The sequence below is a fragment of the Podarcis pityusensis genome, assembly GCF_964106645.2.
Source record: "Podarcis pityusensis genome assembly, chromosome: 10".
Classification (NCBI taxonomy): Eukaryota; Metazoa; Chordata; class Lepidosauria; order Squamata; family Lacertidae; genus Podarcis; species Podarcis pityusensis.
The window spans coordinates 31,609,742-31,628,795 of record NC_138035.1 but is presented as its reverse complement, the minus strand read 5'-3'; the positions used below and the strand labels follow the sequence as shown (position 1 = coordinate 31,628,795).

Genomic DNA, 19,054 nt, shown 5'->3' with positions numbered 1-19,054 from the left:
GGTTTAGTAGCAAAGTAAGGGAAGCACACGTAATCTTGGGGAATTATTTATGTCACTCAAGCACCCAGATAACTGGGGTCCATGAGGGGCATGGAAGTGATGCCAAGTGGGCACATCAATGTGCCCAATCGCTGCTGATCAAGAAAGACTCTTCCAGGCTAAAAAGAAAGGTACCCTGCCTCTCTCCAGGCCTCTTGCACATAGGGAATTTATACTCTTTGTGGGAGTAGCTTACATCTGAGAGCCTGGTTAAAACTATGTGAGATTTGGACATGTCCTCCCTTGATTGGTAATGGACACACACCCTGATGTTTCCCCAACAGTATCTATAGTAACGAAGGAGGAGGACTCAGAAGATCCTGTATGGATATTCCTGTACCTTCTTTGCAAGGCGTGCATGTGAGGTGGTTGGCATAAATATAGGGGGAAATAGGGAAGAGCATAGATGCTGCTGGATCCAGCCTAGTTCTCACAATGGCCAACCATATGCTCATGGGAAGCTCACAAGCAGAACCTGAGGGCAAGGGCACTCTCCCCACCTGTGGCTCCCAGCAACTTGCACTCAGAGCCTCCTATAGTGGTGGCTGAAAATTGCTATCATGGCTAGTAGCTGTTGATAGCCTTATCCTTCACCAAATTGCAAAATGGAAATTTTCCCTGATTCGGACAGGAGAGGACTATTATCCAATCTAGGGCTGTAAAGTAAGGTTGGAATTCCACATTTCACTTCTGTGTCTTCAAAGTCAGGGCCAAGAGTCCAGTTTACAGCGTTAAAGCTTTGGGCCTTGAGAACAGCCTGGAAAGTCACAATCTTGGTCAAAAGGCAAGGTATAAATTAAGTCTTTTCCTTATCCACCTGCAACTTTCCACTGCTCCTCTTTCCCCCAGACTTGTTGTTCTTTCACAGGTGTGTGCCATTGGAAGTTAGAGAGAAAAACACCTGAAATGAGGTGTGGCCAAGCTAGGGAAAAGCATTTATACTAGGTTTATCTAACATTCAACCCCAATAATGTATATCTAGTTCTGAGGATCTCATCATTGCATGGATACCTAGTTTTATTAACCCCCCCCCCCCAAGATAAAGACAATTCACAATGCGGTGTGCCATTGTGACTATACCAACAAAGCACAGTCCTTGCGTCTGTGATGGAGCTGACACTAATTTCAAACATGAGCTCATTTTCCTTGAAGCTTTGCTGTATGTCACTGATGAGATGCTAAAACAAGCAAATGGAAGAAGCCTGTCTTCCAGCAAATTCCTACAGAATGAAGTTGTTTGTGCGGAACATCCCCCCACTTCCAGGTCAGAATGCAAAATCTAAATGTGGCAGTCATCTTTTCCCCCACACAACATCTAACCCCCTCTACCTTAAGTCTATGAGAAGCTAAAATGTCTGGCAATGGACAGATGGAGGAATGGTGGTTGCAGGAGTCCTTACCTGGTGGATAAGTGAGCAGTGGACACCTGGAGATTGCAGAGACGCCCAGGAAGCTTGCAAAGAGATTTTTGGGAGGCTCTCTGGGCAGGAAGCTTTCTCCTGACTTGGTGGATTGGCAGAAACAGCTGGGACGAAAAACTCTGCTCGCAATGGTAACAGGGGATTGGATGGATCTGGAGAGAAGGGGGTAGGAGGACCTGACAGAGTCAAGGAGGAAAAAATCAGCACTGTTCAAATCTGTTTCTACCCATGTCAGAAATCTGCAGGGTACATCCACATGTCACTTCTTTAATGAGGAAACACAGGCAATCAAACCTGATTTTTCTTGTAATGCTTTCTTCCTCCTTGCCATCTATTCGCTCTTTCTTCCCGGGTAGCCAGAACTGGAAGTACTCAGCCTGCACTTCACCCTCAGCCAGTACTTCCAGCAAGGACAGTAGCTAGCAGTCCTTACGGATGGGTGAATATGTCACTTTCATTTTATCTCATTTTTCCAATCTTTTCCAAAGTTCAGTTCTCTACATTTCTACATCAATTTGAGATTTTCTTTCAAAAAGTCCTCATGAAAATTCATGAGCTTCTTGTGTGAACTTCTAATACACACACTTTTATATACAATCTTGCCAAATACACACACTTTTGCAAAGCAATTCCCCCTAATATACTGCATTTTTCTATGGTTGTTTTTTTTTACTAATATATGCATTTATATGAACACTTTACCCTAGTGTATACATTTTTGCACACATTACTTGGTTGGAGGACTGTACTGCAGAATTTGGAGGAGCACAAATTTCGAAGGCTTGAGCTTCAGCTCATGCATGGTTTCTGAAAAGTGTGAATTTGATATGTTCACATTTAAATTCAAACTGAATTGAATTTATTCTCTACTTCTAGCAGTACCTCTATTCCAGCCATGTTTCTTCTCCCATTGCCCAGTCTTCCCTGAGTAATCCATCAAGGGCAGATCAGCCAACACCAAGAAAGAACAGAGCTGGTGATGTGAACAAGGCCTAATTCAGTACCCACTGGTGTGTCAGCATGAGAGACTGTGGCAATTGTCCAGGACTGATCTTTACTTACAGCCTGGGCTTTACTTTGAAATCTTTTTGGCTTTAAAGGAGAGAGAAAGCCAGAGGCAATTCTAGGATGACTAATCTCTGCTTTGCCATGAAGCTCACTGAGTGACCTTGGAAGAGTCACTCTCTCTCACCCTAAACTACTGCATAGATCTGTTGGGAAAAACATACTACGTATGGTGCCCCAAGGTCATTGGAGAAAGAGTGGAACATAGAAATGAAATAATGAATTAAAAAACAAATAGGCCAGGAGGCTGAATTTGCAAACTGAAGTTAAAAGATGTGCAGCTCACAGATGATGTAGGGAAGAAACAGTTTATATGCTTAGATTTATGCAGCCAATCTTGCGATATATTTTGTCCTTGGCAACTGATGAAGTGGATTATATTGGCATATCCCTTCTTGGGAATGGATGGAATGGGAAAGAGGATTGGGAAAATCAGTTAATTTATTCCCAAGTATGCAATTTGGAATTGATGAAACCGTGCATGCATTTGTAGTCAGCTTTCTGTAGCTGAGTACAATATGTATCTAAAAAGTGGCCCTCGGAAGAACAAGGTATCTCTGCGTGGCACCATGGGATTGTCCAAAGGAGCACTAGGGTATTGCCCACCTGGGTTGCTCTCGTTCTTCAGCCAAGACTGGACTGGACTGAAAGAGATTTTCTCCACTTCACACAAGTAGCTTTCTGGAGTTGGAGAAGCTTCCATATTTGTTAAAGGGAAGAGACATTCCTCCAAACCCACAATCCCTGTGGAGTTAGGACTGTCTTCACCATCCTAGATAAAAGAAAGACGTTTGCCTTATAAAATTTCAAATTTATCCAAAAAATAGAAGAATAAAATCATCGTCAAATCCATTGTTTGATCAATAAGAACATTTACAGCTTTATTCAAATACCTGCAGAATATGCCTGGGACACTAGAGCCCAGTTGCAAGAGGCATTTGCCACTGAGTTTGTGGGTAGCAAAAGGGATAATAATTTCCTACTTTCATCAAACAGTTCATCTCCCTATGCTACCCTGTCCTTGGGAATTTGCCTCCCCTTAACATCTCTAGTGCATTGACACTTATCCTACAATGATCACTAACTGGTAATCAATCAATCAATCAATCAATCAATCACATCCATATCCTATTATGATATGCATCATCTGCATCCAGATAAGTTATAGCTAGCAGAAAAGGAAATGTATGAACATTTGCAATATCTTTTCTATACCTATTTCCTCTTAGAAACCCACACCACTTGCCCTAGTCACACAAGCACAGCTTACTAGCTTTATTTTCTGTCACACATATACCACTCCCTTCTATTGCTCTAGGTGCTCATATGCAATACCCCAGGAAGACACTTCAGTTTAAGGAAGGGTTGTACAGTGGTGCCTCGCAAGACGAAATTAATCCGTTCCGCGAGTCTCTTCGTCTTGCGGTTTTTTAGTCTTGCGAAGCACGGCTATTAGCGGCTTAGCGGCTATTAACGGCTTAGCGGCTTTAAGAAAAAGGAAACAAACTCGCAAGAACTTGCAAGACGTTTCGTCTTGCGAAGCAAGCCCATAGGGAAATTCGTCTTGCAGAACGACTCAAAAAACGGAAAACTCTTTTGTCTAGCGAGTTTTTCGTCTTGCGAGGCATTCGTCTTGCGGGGCACCACTGTATATGAGAAGGTGGAGGGAGTGGAGTTCTCCCATCCAACTAAGTTTGTTGGCCATCACAGCCTCCTGCAAGTTTCCTAGTTTAATTACGTGTTGTATGAAGAAGTACTTTCTCTTATCTGGCCTGAAGCCCAGTGATTGTTTCAAGGGGGAATATATATCCACATAAACTCTTGGGAAGTTTTACCTTGGCCTCCTCCTCCTTAGGGCTTGGCTGATCGACACTGTTGTTGTCTCCATCGTCCCCAAGCAGGATGGAAGACTTATCAGAGTTGAGTGATAAGCCTTCCATTTCGGCCAGCTGAACCTGCAGTCAGAGGGGGTGGGGGAAAGCTATCACACATCACAGATAGATTCTATCGCTCAACCAGTCACATTGCTTTAAGAAATGGTTCGATGACAAGGAGGAAGACCACACATGAGGTTTATGGAGTCCTAACCCAATTCTGCATACAATGAAATAAATTGTTTCTGGAGAGAAAAGAACAGAAAAAGAGAGAACAAAGCAGTCACTGGCATTTCTCATGGACCATTTTAGCTGCAGTACATTCACTATCAACATCTTCTTGGGTTGGAATGCATAGAGAAGGTGTTTTGTTCAGCCCTAACAATTTTGGCTCCATGATTCTGGATGCAACTGATTCCATACCGGTGGAGGAAAGACGGGGATTCTCCAGACAGAGCCTATCCCAGAGACCAGTTGAGGAAAGGACACCCTTGTTTGAGGATAGAAGAACCTGTTCCAGTCAAACAGGATGATAATAGGGACGCCTTCATTCCAGCAACAGTAACCATGTTTCATGCAATCCATATCAATATCATGCAGCTGAGCAACTCCTCCAGCTATTTCCGTCTGGATTCCCTACTTATTTTTCTTATTTTCCTTTTTCTAATTCCAGTATACTAAGATGGAACTAAAAAAAAATCATCCTACACTCTGCTCTCATTCTACCCCCCCTCTCCCGTTTTCCCAGTTGTTGCTTTTATTTAACTTTATAAGGGAATCTTCCTTGTTTTCAAGTCTTTGCTCCTATGTCTTTACCTCTTGTTTCTTTCCACCATAGCTTTCCACCTTGACATCTTCTCCCCATCTTCTCCCATTTCATTCACTGGATTAGTTTTTCCTCGTTGTTTTCCCTCTGATTCAGCCTACATCTTCAATTTCAAAAGGCAGCACTAGCCTCTAGAGAACTTCTACTAATCTAGTATGGCATTTGATCTTTTCTGGTTGCGTATCATCTCCGTGATCTTGACCTAGTTTGCAGGGCTCCTCGGGCAAGGTCTTTGCTTTCCTGTGTTTGTGTAGAAATGCGTGTGCATGTTGTGTTTGTAAATAGTGACGAAATATGATATGGAGAGCTGATGGCTTTGGACAGGAAGTATAGCAGAATCAGTGGCAGTGCCATGTTAGGACTCCTTCAGACCAATACCTCATTGGGAATGAATGGAAGATATGCCTGAAGTAGATTTCCAAAAAGGTAATCCACCATCATGATGTAATCCAGCAAACGGACACAATGACGGCAATCTTCATAGCACTAACACAACGGTACTTCCATGGAAGCTATCTACTGAACTACTCAGGTTAGAGCATTGTGGGCACAATCCAGTGCATCATCTTGTGTGCTTAAATCCTGCGGTGTCAATGGGATTTATGCATTGCGTGCTGGATTGTGCCCAATGCTATGCAAAATGTAGTATAACCACCACCAATGATCCAAACATTGAGAAAAGAAAAGAAAGGAAAGGAAAACCACAATTACACCACGTCAACACACAACACAACTATCTACACACAATATCTACACACAAAAAGGAAACACAGCCTTTGTTTGAACTGTTCATCTAATGAGTTTCATCAACTATCACACACATAACTGAAGTTCATATCAAAACACCCTCAACTCTGCACCTCTGGGAACACTGATATATTACATCTGCAGAAGACTGTAAAAGTAACCCTTCCTGATTTGTGGCTTTCAAAAATACCCTGGGATTACAAATGCTAGAACAGTTAATATTTGCTGTACTGCTGCTTTGCAAGAAGTGACAATCTTTTCCACTGAAATCCAGCACAAAAAGAAGCACCTAACAAATTCATAAAGAGAAAAAACATTCTGCTCAGAGCTTCAATTCTCCATTATGTGTTGACAGATCATGTGATGCCAATTAAATACTCAATGAGTCTATGATTCTATGTGCCACTAGTACAAATTGCTAGATATATGCAAACCTCATAGAGACAGATAATGAAATTAGACTAATGTGAGCAATGATGTTAGTATGGTGAGAAAATGTCTTACATTTTAAAATTCTAGCCTAGACTACAGAATACTTACACATTATTTTAAAAAGAAAAGAGTTACTGCAACATCCCCATATGCTTTTCTATCTGTTTTTTTTTAATGGTGTGGGAATAAAAATACTGTTTCTATTGATTTACAGTGTGAGTTTCTGAAATACTTAATTTCAATACTACAATTTATACACATTACAGTTGTTGGGAGGAATCTATTTAAAACTAGAGTTAGGATTTTCATGCTATACTCTCAAATGTTTATATGTTTTGAACAATAAAAATTTCTTAGTGTTTTGAGAATTAAAATATCAGTTTGATTTTAAGGTGGACAAACCCTGCAATAATTTCTGTTATTTCTCTCTCTGTATTATCTTTTATCGCCTAAAAATGTATTGGACTAAAATGCAACATAATTTGAGTATGATTCTATGAAAAGGAAACATCATAATTAAAATATTCTATTGTAAACAGGGCTTCTTAAAATAATAAAAATTAGGGTTTCATGCATCAATCCTACAAGATGCGCAGCCTTTTGACCACAGCAAATGAAAAATGCAATGGCCACCATCATCCATGTAGCTCATTTAGCTGGCAAAGTCTAGTGGTTTATGGAACATAAAGGGGAGATTTGGGCACAATCCATTCAGCCAGTCACTCTGAAACAAATGGAAGTGACACAAGAGTGCTACTTTGCTCTTATGGAGTTCTGAGTCATTTCAAATTTGTGTCTTGCCCAGGAGAGCTTCCCAGTCTATTTTGCCCTTGATCAGGATCCCATTCAACTTTGCTTAGAGCCATTCCTGACATCACACTTCTCAGATTTCTCAGATAATGGGTCTCAGGGTTCTCAGATAATGTTTTGAAAATGCTTGCAGGGGAATGGCTGGAACGATAGGCATCTCTAATGTGGAAGTGGTCAGACGCAGGTTTAAAATGTATGAATGGCCAAGCAGGTCCCAGGAATATTGCCAGGTATTTCTCAGATTTACATCTGTTTCCAGAGCGTAAAACATCACTTTCCTGGAAATTTTCAGGCCACTTTCCTTTATGCATAGTTGAAATACATGTAAGGAATGGGTTGTGCATTTGTGGAAGCAATCCACAGACTTCCCTAGTTCAGTTACAGTGGTACCTTGGGTTACATACGCTTCAGGTTACATATGCTTCAGGTTATAGACTCCGCTAACCCAGAAATAGTACCTCGGGTTAAGAACTTTGCTTCAGGATGAGAACAGAAATCGTGCAGCAGCGGGAGGCCCCATTAGCTAAAGTGGTGCTTCAGGTTAGGAACAGTTTCAGGTTAAGTTCGGACCTCCGGAATGAATTAAGTACTTAACCCACTGTACTTGTTTTCAGATGGTGCCCCAGAGCAACAGAAATTCTAATCCACAGTTTCTGGGACTACGTCAAGCTCCTTACTGGGGTCAAATAACCTAATGGATGTGGTTCATTAATTGTAAGCTTCTGGGTCATTCTGAAGCATCCACTGGACTAAACATTGTAGCTGAGAGTTAAAGGGATACTTATGAACTTTGCTAGGTCAGCATGACTACTTATAGCACAATCCTAGGACAAGACATGCCTTACAAGTCCTATTAAAATTCAATTTGGCTTACAGATACCTGGATGTTTCAGGAGGCTTTTGGGTTCTCAGATGGTTCACCATTTGAAAAATATTACTACCCCAGGCAACTGCTGATTTGTTTGTGCAACTCAGGCCAGCACTTGATTTCAAATATTTATGACTGGAAATATATGGGAATAAGCCAGATAATGTTAAGGAATGCCCCTTATGCTTCACTTTTCTTACATGAAGATGATCTCCTTGGAGGAAATATGGATCTGAAATGTGGTGCACATTATCATTACTATTGGCCACAAGTACAATGATTTGGTGCCTGTGCATTTGCTTCTTTTCTCTATGAAAAACACTCTTAATACATGTAAAACTTTTTAGTGCACACACTTTTCCCTACATAGAGATTAGCAGGAAACAAATAATGTTAAAAAAAAAAGACACTGAGTTATATAGAAATCAAACTAAATGCACAGTTAAACATTTTATTACTACGGGACTTGAGAGTGCAGAGTTTTCTCTGGCTTGTGTGCTATTCTGTAGTTATTATCAATGTCTTGAATAGGCACATTAAAGTTTGTATATATGTATATGATTTCCCCTCTCCCCTTTTTACTCCAGCAGCAGTGCACTAACAAATTGAAGGGGATGGATTACTGGAGCTAAAATTAAAGGATGCATATTTTTTGTTTACAGTCTCAGGGGCTCACTCAATCCAGACCTAGGATACTGAGTTCTATGATTCTCTGTAAACTTGATTATTCATTTTATGGTGTTTATGGTAATGTACTTATTCATTTTATGGTCTTGTTGTAATGTACTTTTTAATACAAAACAAAAGTTTTGGCCGCTAATGATCAAGAAGATACAAATGTAGTGCGTTGTTAATATATATATAAAATCTAGTATGTATATCTAGTATATGGAGCCAATCTGACTTCTTAGATATGATAGTAAACTACTACTGATAATCTTTGTTCACAGGTCAAAGACTTCTCAAACTCTTTGAAATCAATGCAACTAAGACATTTAAATTAAATGGAGAGAAATGACAGTGGATGGTTATGGTACCTGCAAGAATGACATGAGTTTCTTGACATCTCCCTGACCATTTCTGTAGCAGCTACCTACAACAGTTGCTAACACCTAGAGTCAAAATCTTATTGCTCCCATTGTAGCCTCTTTCTATGTCTTCCAGCAGCAATTTTAATCATACACCAAAGGGTCCACAATAAGCCATTTGCCAACAAGATGAACAGACAAAGTGAGGATTAACCAATATCTTCATGTTTTAAAAATGGATTTTACTTATGAACTACACTTTCACTGGAAATTTTGCTCCACAGAAACCAGAAGATATTTAATACTGAACAACATGCCTAAGTCTCATCATCTTAAATGGAAAACTGAAGAGTAGAACTGGGCTTAAAACTGATCAGGCAAATGCCTTGTTGAACTGATAGCTGAACCTTGAAAACAGTGAGACGATACAGCGTCTACAACCTATTTTCTCCTTGTGAAAAATTGAACTCTGCCTCCATGATTTCTCCTTGCTCTGTCTATCTACCTATACTTTTCTGCCAGCCTCATTGGTCCAGCTGTCTCTTCATTCAGCCTTCTGCTGATACAAATATGCATTTCCTCCTGACAAGGACTTCACTTCAAGAACGCACTTCAGTAACAAAACTCAAAGCTTCAAGTCTAAGTCACCTATCACCAGGAGACCATCTCAGGGAGATCTCAAAGGCCTCAGGGTGCGGGTGTGTTCTCGCACGTGTGGGGGGGTCCCCCTCCCATATCCTCGCACGCAGGTTACCTCTTGCTTGTCATGGTTACACTTCTCGCACATGGCCGGCGAGGAGTAATGATGGAAGACGGAGCCCGATAGGTTATCGATGATCATTAACTCCCCGTCGAAGGAGTCCTTAATAATTAAAGAGACACTGTCCAGCCATAAGTTCTCCTAGGGGACAAGAAAGGGGGAGGATGGGAGAAATAATTTTAAGAATTCCAAGTTTTTGTTTGTTTCAGTGTTCTTCTGCGTGAGTATATCCAGAAGGCTAAAAGAGGTTGTATGGTCTTACAAAATGCAAGTAAAGTAGGCAGAATGTGGCCCTGCTTGATGATGTGAAAGGGAGGGGCTCATATGACTAACTGGCCATGTGTAGAGAGGCACCACAGAAGCTTCATGTCCAAGGCTGCAAGTGTTCCTCAACCTTGCCCTGCAGTACCCCTTGTGCTTTGCTAACACACCTCCACACACGCACTTAAATCCCTTCTCATTCCAGTTTTGAATTCCTCAAAGAACACTGGTCTCAGTTCTACAGAGCACCCTTTGCTGTTCCAAGTTCTGGCTCCATGTGACTGACAATTCGTCCAAACACCCATCCTAGAACTGAATGCCAGCCGGCCATATAGTTCTACACACACCTTTTTCCACCATCAGGTTCTGCAACCACCTAAGCTGCCCTTCTCCTACCCACATCAATGTGCCAAAGTCTTGCAATTAAGCAACAACAACAACCAAACACCGCCACCTACCTGTGCAGGAGAGTAACATGCCATGCACAGCTGTCCTCCAGGATCCAATCTCCCACCTCCTCCATCGTGTCCAGCACTCGGTGAACCACAGTTACGGGAGCAGAGCCCATGGGCCATCTCCAGCTCAATCTCAGCATCCATTTCTGCATCCTCTTGTGCTTCCTTGTTGCTGTCGTCCAGGTGTTTCATAAGCACAGCTACTACTACATTGATGAGGACAAACTGGGCGGTGAGCACGAAGCTGACAAAGTAGAGTGGCGAGATGAACTGCAGGTTGCTGAGACAGCTCCGGTCGTCATGAGTGCATTCACGCAGTGTGTCCTTGAGGAACACGTTAGGCCACAAATGAGGAAGAAAACACCCTCAAAGAAAACCAAACAGAAACCCCACAACACATACAACATACAGAGAGAAAGAAGAGAGAAAAGGCTGAAGTAATGAATGCAAATGTGGTTGCTCTCTCAGACAAAGTATACAGACAAAGATGGCAAGATGGCACCTTTAACAGGCAAAGCTTCTGGACACAGAACTCTCCTCTCCTCTCTAATTCCAAAGTTTCCTGGAATCACAGGAAATCAGTTGAGTTGGCTGGCCTTTTCTAGCATGCCAATGAAATGTCAATTCCAGTTTACTCCTAATGGGCTGTCCGTCTGTCTATCTACTTACATGATTTCTATGCCACCCAATGACACAGTTTTCTAGACTGCTTACGATAAAACATAAAATGGCAATGGCATCCATCAGTCATCAATAAAACAACAAAAAAAGTCAGTGGTAGCAAGTAAAACACCAGAAGGTGTAAAGCATCACTAAAGGCAGATCTAAGATTCAGTGGATTAAAAGTACAAAGATCTAAAAAACCCAGGAAGATAAGAATGTCTTCACCTGGCACTGAAAAGAATATAAGCAAGGCACCAGGCGAGCATCTCTGGAGTAGCCATTCCATAACTAGGGTGCCACCACTGAAAAGGCCCTTTCCACAGTAGTCAACAACTGCAGCTCACTTGGTGGGGGCAGCTGGAGAAGGGCTTATTTATTTCAGTACATATAAACAGGAACACTGCTGTCAGGCCCATGCAGAGGGTTGGGGGCAGCCAGGTACACTTGCCCCGGGGGCCCCTGCCAGGGACCAGCTGCCTTTTTGTTTGAGTTTATAACTTTATTCCAACAAGACTCTCGCCCCAGGCCTCAGGCAAGCTCTGCACAAGCCTAACTGGTGTTAATATGTTTGCTCTTACAAAATAAATTTTATAGAGTTAGGGATTTGGCCTCAAATGCTATTTGTTTAAGTGACTAGAAACTATGCGCAGGGTTACGAAGGTAAGGAGGATTCTTGCCCTGCCTGCTCTGGAGAGTTCACTCATGGGCCTCACTGCCGCCGTTCTGGTTTATCTCTTGTCACGGCAGAAGGGCATGGGTCAAAACCAGGGCAGGCATATGGCGGAGTGTCTTTCATAGGGCCTTATCGGATTTCATATTCATACATTACTCTAAAACCAGCTTTTTATATTTTTTAGCTTTTACATCTTAATGAAAGAACCCCATTCCACACAGGGAGTGGTTGCATTGCTACAGACAGTTTTTTATAAAATACTAGAGAATGTGTAATATGGTGAGAAGGACTTGTTCCAATTTCTCAATTCTCTTTCCTTTCTTCTTGTCAGCTTCTGGTTCAGAAACTCAGATTCTATACAAGCTCTGATAATACTATGAAAATTCACCACCTGTCCTGAGGTGAGCTCTATGTGCCAAGCTGCGATCTGTTCAGGTTCCTTCCTCCCGGGAAGCACCAACACTTCTACACCCAGCCACAGATTAGATGTTTGCAACATTATTCAATCCTACTCTTTTCTCTATCCTCACACACACACAACTTCTAATAAGTGCCGGTCTGTTTCCATTTCAGGATGTAATTCATTGGGACCAAAGACATATTTCCAACAGTGGCCCAAGTTACCTTCATGATTCCATTCCAGTTATCACCAGTGGAGACCTGGAAAAGTGTGAGGAAGGCCATCCCAAAGTTCTCAAAGGTGGCATGACGGCTCATACCCTCACAGGGGTTCTCGTCGTTGCAAACTGGAAAGAAGTGATTTATAGGAGAAAAAGTGAACCATTGGCTATATTCCAATGAAAGGCAAGAGATGAAAAAGCAGTTCTTTGTAATATTAATTGTAACTTTATATCCAAGTCCACATAAAAATAGCTTTTGCATACTGTTACTGGCCAACAAGCTGAAATGGCCAAAATGACAAAAATCTGATGAGTTCCCATATTTATCAGGACACACACATGCATACACCCACAAATCTTGTTCTTGCAATATTTTATGTCAAGCTACTTTCCAAATGTCTGCCTTCCATTATTACATTTGGAAGATCCAAACTATATTCCTACATTACTTCTGGATGCTACTGTGCAAAAATGCTGTCTTTGCATTGCTCATTAAAACTGATGGCCTATTAGGATGCATAAGCTTCAGTCAGCAAATGTATTGGAGCCAGATGTTAGAGCCAGTGAGAGTGACAAAGTAAATGACTGAATTTCTAATTCACTTAGTGATAACAGCTACAACTTCATCTACTGGTTGTTCAAGTGTTACATCCTCAACACCTTCAATTTTGAGGAACTCCATGCTTCAGCCCAATAATTCCAAAAGGACTGGTCACAGTATATGGCAGGTGGGTAAATATATAAATAATATCTATCAATCCATCATTTTGGGATCAGAAGTCTCCAAGATTCCTGTGTGTACAGGAATCATCTATAATTTCTTCTTAAATAATAGAATAACGTATACAAGCTCATTTTCTGTATGTGCCCTGTGCCCTGGAATCATCCAAAGCCCAAATCCTAAAACAGATTGGGTCAATTTGGGCACAGCTGGGCTTCAGTTGAGTTGGGCTGAGATAGTCCTTGATTTTCCCAAGTGGGCATACCCAGAGGTACTATTTTTTTAAACAATTCACTGGGGTAACTGGAAAGCAAAGGCCACACATCTTTGAAATAGATTAACTGTGGGCAACAAACCATGCAAGAGAAATTCCCTGTCATGACAGATTCTTGGAGATACTCAGAAATTCTGTTAATTGCTGGTTAATGTGGAAAAAATAACCCTAATGCATGATGGGAATCTTCCATCCATCTTGTAACCCACCTCTGTGCTAGAAACTTACTGAGTTTCCCAAAGAGCTCTACTCCTAGAGCAGCATAGATGAAAAAAAGGAGCATGAAGAGCAGTCCAAGATTCCCCACCTAAGAAAAAAAATCAAACATACAAACCAAAGTCAAGCCAAACTAATGCGTGTGATACAAGCATCACCAAGCTGAGACCTATGGGAATACAGAGCTGCCTAAATGTGGGGCTTGACAGTTCAGCAAGTGCAAAAGTTGCCATTTTGGGTGATCACCACTCAATCCCCATTAGAGTAGCATGGGAGAAAACATACACATACACACACCTCTGCCATTTGTGCTTCTTACAAATGATTCAGATAATCTATTCAATTTGTTGGAGGGATGATGGCAGCCCCATGTAGAGTGTCTTACAGTGGTCCAACTGGGATGTAACTAAGGCATGTATTATTATGGCCAGATCTGACATCTCATAGTAGAACCCCAAAGGTGGCTTAACAAATACGCAGCAACAAATTAGAGAGTCTGAAAAATGCTACCAGATTCAACATAAGAAAAGGAGGTGGCAATTTCAATTGTGGTATATACTAAAAACACTTTGGAAATGAATAGTCTGAACCTGAAGTGGACAGTCTGAACTGGAAGTTGAAATGTCAACAGAGAGCATCAAGAAAGCACACCCATCTTCTACTTGTTCTCCCCAAACTGAACTTGACTCAGAAGGTGTGACTGAAGGGCAGGATTCCTGGGTTGCTCCTCCTAAACCGGGAGCATAAACAGTTCCTCCAAACAAGGTATGATGCAGGGAGCAGAGAGCACCACAATTGCATACCCAGGCACATGATGTCAGTGGCCAAGTGAGGGCCAACCATCGAAATAACAAACACAACATTGATATTGGGTTGAAATAGTCTGCAACCTTTATTGCAAGTATGCTTATGCCAAGGCATTGGGTATGTATCTGGTATCAAGCAGTGAGTCTGCTGGTTGTTAAGTGGGGGCAGGGGAGTGACGAACCTAACCAGAGGGTCATCCCCTGACATGCACCAGGTGTTACAATCCTGCCATGGCCACCACTAGGAAGGGTGCTATGGTCCATTAGTCCCCATGTGGACTCTTGGACAAAAACACCCCTTCCCGGACCCCTTTAATGGAGTACTTGAACAGCTAAGGATCCAACCTGGTGAGGTGCTGAGCATTTCCCCATGGCCACACAGGGGTGTGTGTGAGATCACGCCGTGGCCAGGCTGGGCAGCAAATGCCCAATTAGTAGAGACTCCCTATCTGCCCACCCCTTCCCCAGCCAAAATCAGGCACTTCACTTCCACACTTCTGCAGTACACCTGGCTCACAGCATGGAAGGTTGACTACGACATGGTTTGCTAAGATTGTGTCTGAAAAACAAGAGGAGGAAAAAGGAAAGACATAAAGCAAAAGGTTATCAGGATGGAAAGGATTTAATTTTGAAGTAGTTGTTCTGCCAGAGTTCATAGATCTTTGAGAATAATAATGTTATGGATAATTTGGTTGTCCCCTGAAGAGTCAATGTGCAGAATATGGAAACTCAACCCAATCACTTAAGTGCTGAAAATTTTATTACTGCCTCGAGTGAAACCCCCCCCCCCTCATGCACTATGGCTTAATCTTTGCAGCCTCCACCATGCAACATTATCAAATGAAGCTGCCTTCTAAAGAAATAATGAAGTATTGTGCTTTCTAGGCTTTGCCGGTGCTTGAAGAACAACGCAGCACAAGTTCTTCAGATAGGGAAACATGCCTTCAGATGCAGATAACCTGAAGACACTGTTTTGCAATGATTCTCATCCTGCCTGAGAAGGCAGGTTCAGAGGGCAGCCTTGGGTGGATGCTACTCCCTGAGCCTGGAATGCTGTAAGGTGCCACCTTCTCCCCAATGCTTTTAAACATCTATATGCAGCTACAGGCAGAGAACATTAATCATTCTGGAGTGCAGTGTCACTGGAGTGCTGATGGCCCCTGGCTAACACCAAACCTAATGCCAGCAGTCAAGAGTCCTAGCTTGGATGCAGTTATGATCTGGATGCAGATGAACGAACTGAAGTTGAATCCTGAAAAGATAGGGTGATGATGGCAGGCAGTCCAAGGGACCCAAACACAGGGAGTATGTGTGCCTGTTCTGGATAGTGTTAACTCACCTGGAAAAAGTAAATGTACTGCCTGGTGCTGCTCATGGGTGCCCTAGTGGTGGCACTGGTTGGGAATGCCTTTAACTGATTAAGCTGGCTGCATCCCCTCCTTGATGACAGAGACTTGGCCACACTCATCTATGTCCTAATAATTTCAGTGATAGATTACTGCAAAATGTTATATATAGTAAAAAATAAATATATCTGATTTTGAACCCCCCACCTCACAATGTGGAAACTTCAGTATTTTTATGAAGAGCAATAGTTTCACACAAGTGGGGTTTAAAACTCCACTGATGAGCCCTTTCCTCCTGAAGGCTGTACTCTTGGGGGGGGGGGGAGAATCTGTCAGCAGCAGTGTGATGCTGCCCTCTGAACATCTAAAACTCATAGCCTCTGTAGCATAACTCCCTCATTTGTAAATGATAAAAAGTGGGTATGTGTTCTCAGTGTAAGAAAAGAAGGGATTCTTGTTTGCGCAGACAGAGCAGCAAACAGAAGGCAAGAATTCCACAGAATTGTAGAGTTGTAATCCGGAGTACAATTAAAAAAGTGTTACAAGTTGAATCAGATAGCAGGGCACTGGAGGCAAGAATGTGATATCATGCACAAGTCTCATGTGTAACAATTCGAGATAAAGTTTCAGGCTCACCTCATTCACACAAAGAGATAATCAAATAACCAACCAACAGACAAACACATGTTCATATTTTTTTATAGACAAGATAGAAGATAGCTGCTTCGGTAAGCCCTCTTGGATGCCATTATTCATTCTTTAGCAATTATCTCCTAAGAACCAAAGTGTATGTGTAATCCCCGTTTCCCAAGCCACTTATCCATCAAGTGGAATTCTGTCAGTTTGCTCCTGGCTTGATACCCATGGGAATCGAGTGGTGGGCAATGGAAACATCAATACTGAGTATTTCTCTTGAGCAGCTGCCTTTTGCAAGTCATGCAAATCCCCCTATCCAGCTGCTGTCTTTCAGGTGACATTTCACTACATGCAAAGATGGAGGAGGCATTATTTCTCATGGGACAGGAGACTTGATAAACGACCAGGCATTCGACAGGAGAATGGAAAATGGAGAAGGAAGAGTGAGAGCCAGAGTTAGTCAGGCCCATTTTTAGTCTTTCTTTTTAAAAAAACCCAACCTTAAGCACATTATTTTTATTTGATGCTCCCACTTTACAGTTACACGAAAAAAATAAAAAGAGAAATAAGAAAGGAATTATTTATATATTTTAAAAATGGAACCACTGCTCATAGTGTTTAAACATTCTTAACATTCTCTGGCACTTGAGTTCAAAGAGGAGAGGAGGTTTTGTGCTTTTTGTAAATTAAGAACATGAGAATGTAAGAAAAGCCTGCTGGATCAGGCCAATGGCCTGTCTAGTCCAACATCCTGTTCTTGCAGTGGCCAACGAGATGCCTGTGGAAAACCCCTAAGCAGGACCTGAGCACAACAGGACTTGGCCTTCCTGTGGTTTCTTGCAACAGGTATTCATTGCTGCCTCTAACTATGGAGGCAGAGCATAGCCATCATGGCAAGTAGCCATCAACAACCTTCTCTCTCTCTCATGCATGTAAGTTGGTGGCAGATACTGCCTCCTATAGGAGCAAGGTCTATGGTTTAGCCATGTAAGATGCATAGTTGGCAATCTGGGGAATCATTCTAGCTCCCCAGCAGCTTCCTAGCTGGCCTTCAAAACAGTCACAGATCCCATCCACCCTTAATGACTATTTATTTATTTATTTATTTATTACATGTTATGTCTTGCCTTTTCCCATTATGAAACTCAAGGCAGGGTACATGAGGTTCTAAACTGGCCTCCCATACAGGGACCAGGGACCAGACCTAGACCTTCTGACTCCATAAATGAGCTAAAGGAAATGGAAGTAAAGGACTGAAGTGTCCCTTGCTGCCAATTTGAGAGTGTGTTATGCCACACTTAAACTCCCATGGAGGAGATGAGAAGGAAGCAGCCTGAAGCATCTTTCTGAGGTAGGAAAAGGGCTAAGACCTCCTTGCCTTGCCAGTTCTCTCAGTCTTGTTTGCCTCTCTGAACATTGGACATGGCCTTCCCTGTTTCAAATGGGACGTCCAGGTGATATAACATGAAGGGTCTATTTTGGCCCCAGTAATATCATTTTTCAAAATCTGGTTTTCAGCCCTTATGGTTGGAGAAAAATGTCTGACAATGTGGTGGTAGATATTGTCAAAGGTCCTGAAATGGCCATAGGCAGTGTCTTTTGACACACCAGTCACTGCCAAAATATTTCCAGTTCTGAGAATAGTGAAATCAGAATGAATGATGCCAAATTAAATACGATTCTGCATTTTTGCATTATTTACTTTGAGCACCAAAAGCATGCATTGTTAATACAGAGTACATCTAGCCAAGGGCATAGTGAGATAAACAAAAAAAGAAACAAAAGAAACGAAAGAAAGAAAGAAGAAAGGAAAAGGAAAACAGGAGTAAGATCATTTAACACTGTGTAAAAGCACTGTGTTCAATGAAGCTAAAAGGGATAAAAGTATCTAAGGGGATAAAGAGCTAATTACCTGAATATTGTTTCTTTTCCTGAAGTGTGAAATGAAAGTCAGTGGAGCTAATGGACGGAAGCATAGCTGAGCAATTGTAGTGTTTTGGCAAGTGGCAAGCCTACTGAATCAGTGTGATTGAAACTTACAATCTGCACAGTGCTGAAGCAGATCGTTGCTGATCCAAGGGTTCTCTGCTGTCACGGGTATTTGGAGTTACCATCATTATTTTTACACAATTGTTGCTGTCTCCTTCCTGCCTCATGTAGTGATTCAGTGAGAGTGCCTGGACTAATGGTAATGATCACAGCTGACCAATGGGTGTGAGAGTTGCAGGCATGTCAGTCTCCCATAAAAGCACTATGATTTGCCAGACAAAGCTGACAGGTGGAAGTATATATAAGATACAAAATGGAGAATATGATATCAGACCCCATTTGCTGATAAAGAGCTCTTTGAAAGTTTGCAAACTTACTGTTTCAGATATTTAATTAGTGAACTTGAATCTTAAGTCTTATTATTTTTGGTTAGTAAACCTACAAATTCATATATACCAACAAAGTTGGCCAGTAGAAAATATCACTTCATCTGTCTTGGGCTTCTAACCTTCCTTTTTAAAATA

At 41.8% G+C, this 19,054-nt stretch overlaps 1 protein-coding gene across 6 annotated transcripts in view; it reads right to left on the bottom strand.

The window, feature by feature from the left end:
- CACNA1I (calcium voltage-gated channel subunit alpha1 I) overlaps positions 1-19,054 on the bottom strand; it is a 376,571-nt gene that overhangs the window by 7,101 nt on the left and 350,416 nt on the right. For 4 of the 6 annotated variants that reach the window (XM_080971347.1, XM_080971348.1, XM_080971346.1 and 1 more), the window contains 7 exons: positions 13,766-13,844; positions 12,547-12,668; positions 10,590-10,910; positions 9,865-10,011; positions 4,361-4,480; positions 3,132-3,297; positions 1,440-1,636 (listed from right to left, as the gene is read on the bottom strand). In XM_080971347.1, the coding sequence (XP_080827473.1) occupies positions 1,440-1,636; positions 3,132-3,297; positions 4,361-4,480; positions 9,865-10,011; positions 10,590-10,910; positions 12,547-12,668; positions 13,766-13,844 (1,152 nt within the window). The remainder of the gene's footprint in view (positions 1-1,439; positions 1,637-3,131; positions 3,298-4,360; positions 4,481-9,864; positions 10,012-10,589; positions 10,911-12,546; positions 12,669-13,765; positions 13,845-19,054) is intronic. The other 2 variants (XM_080971349.1, XM_080971351.1) reach the window with 2 other exon arrangements.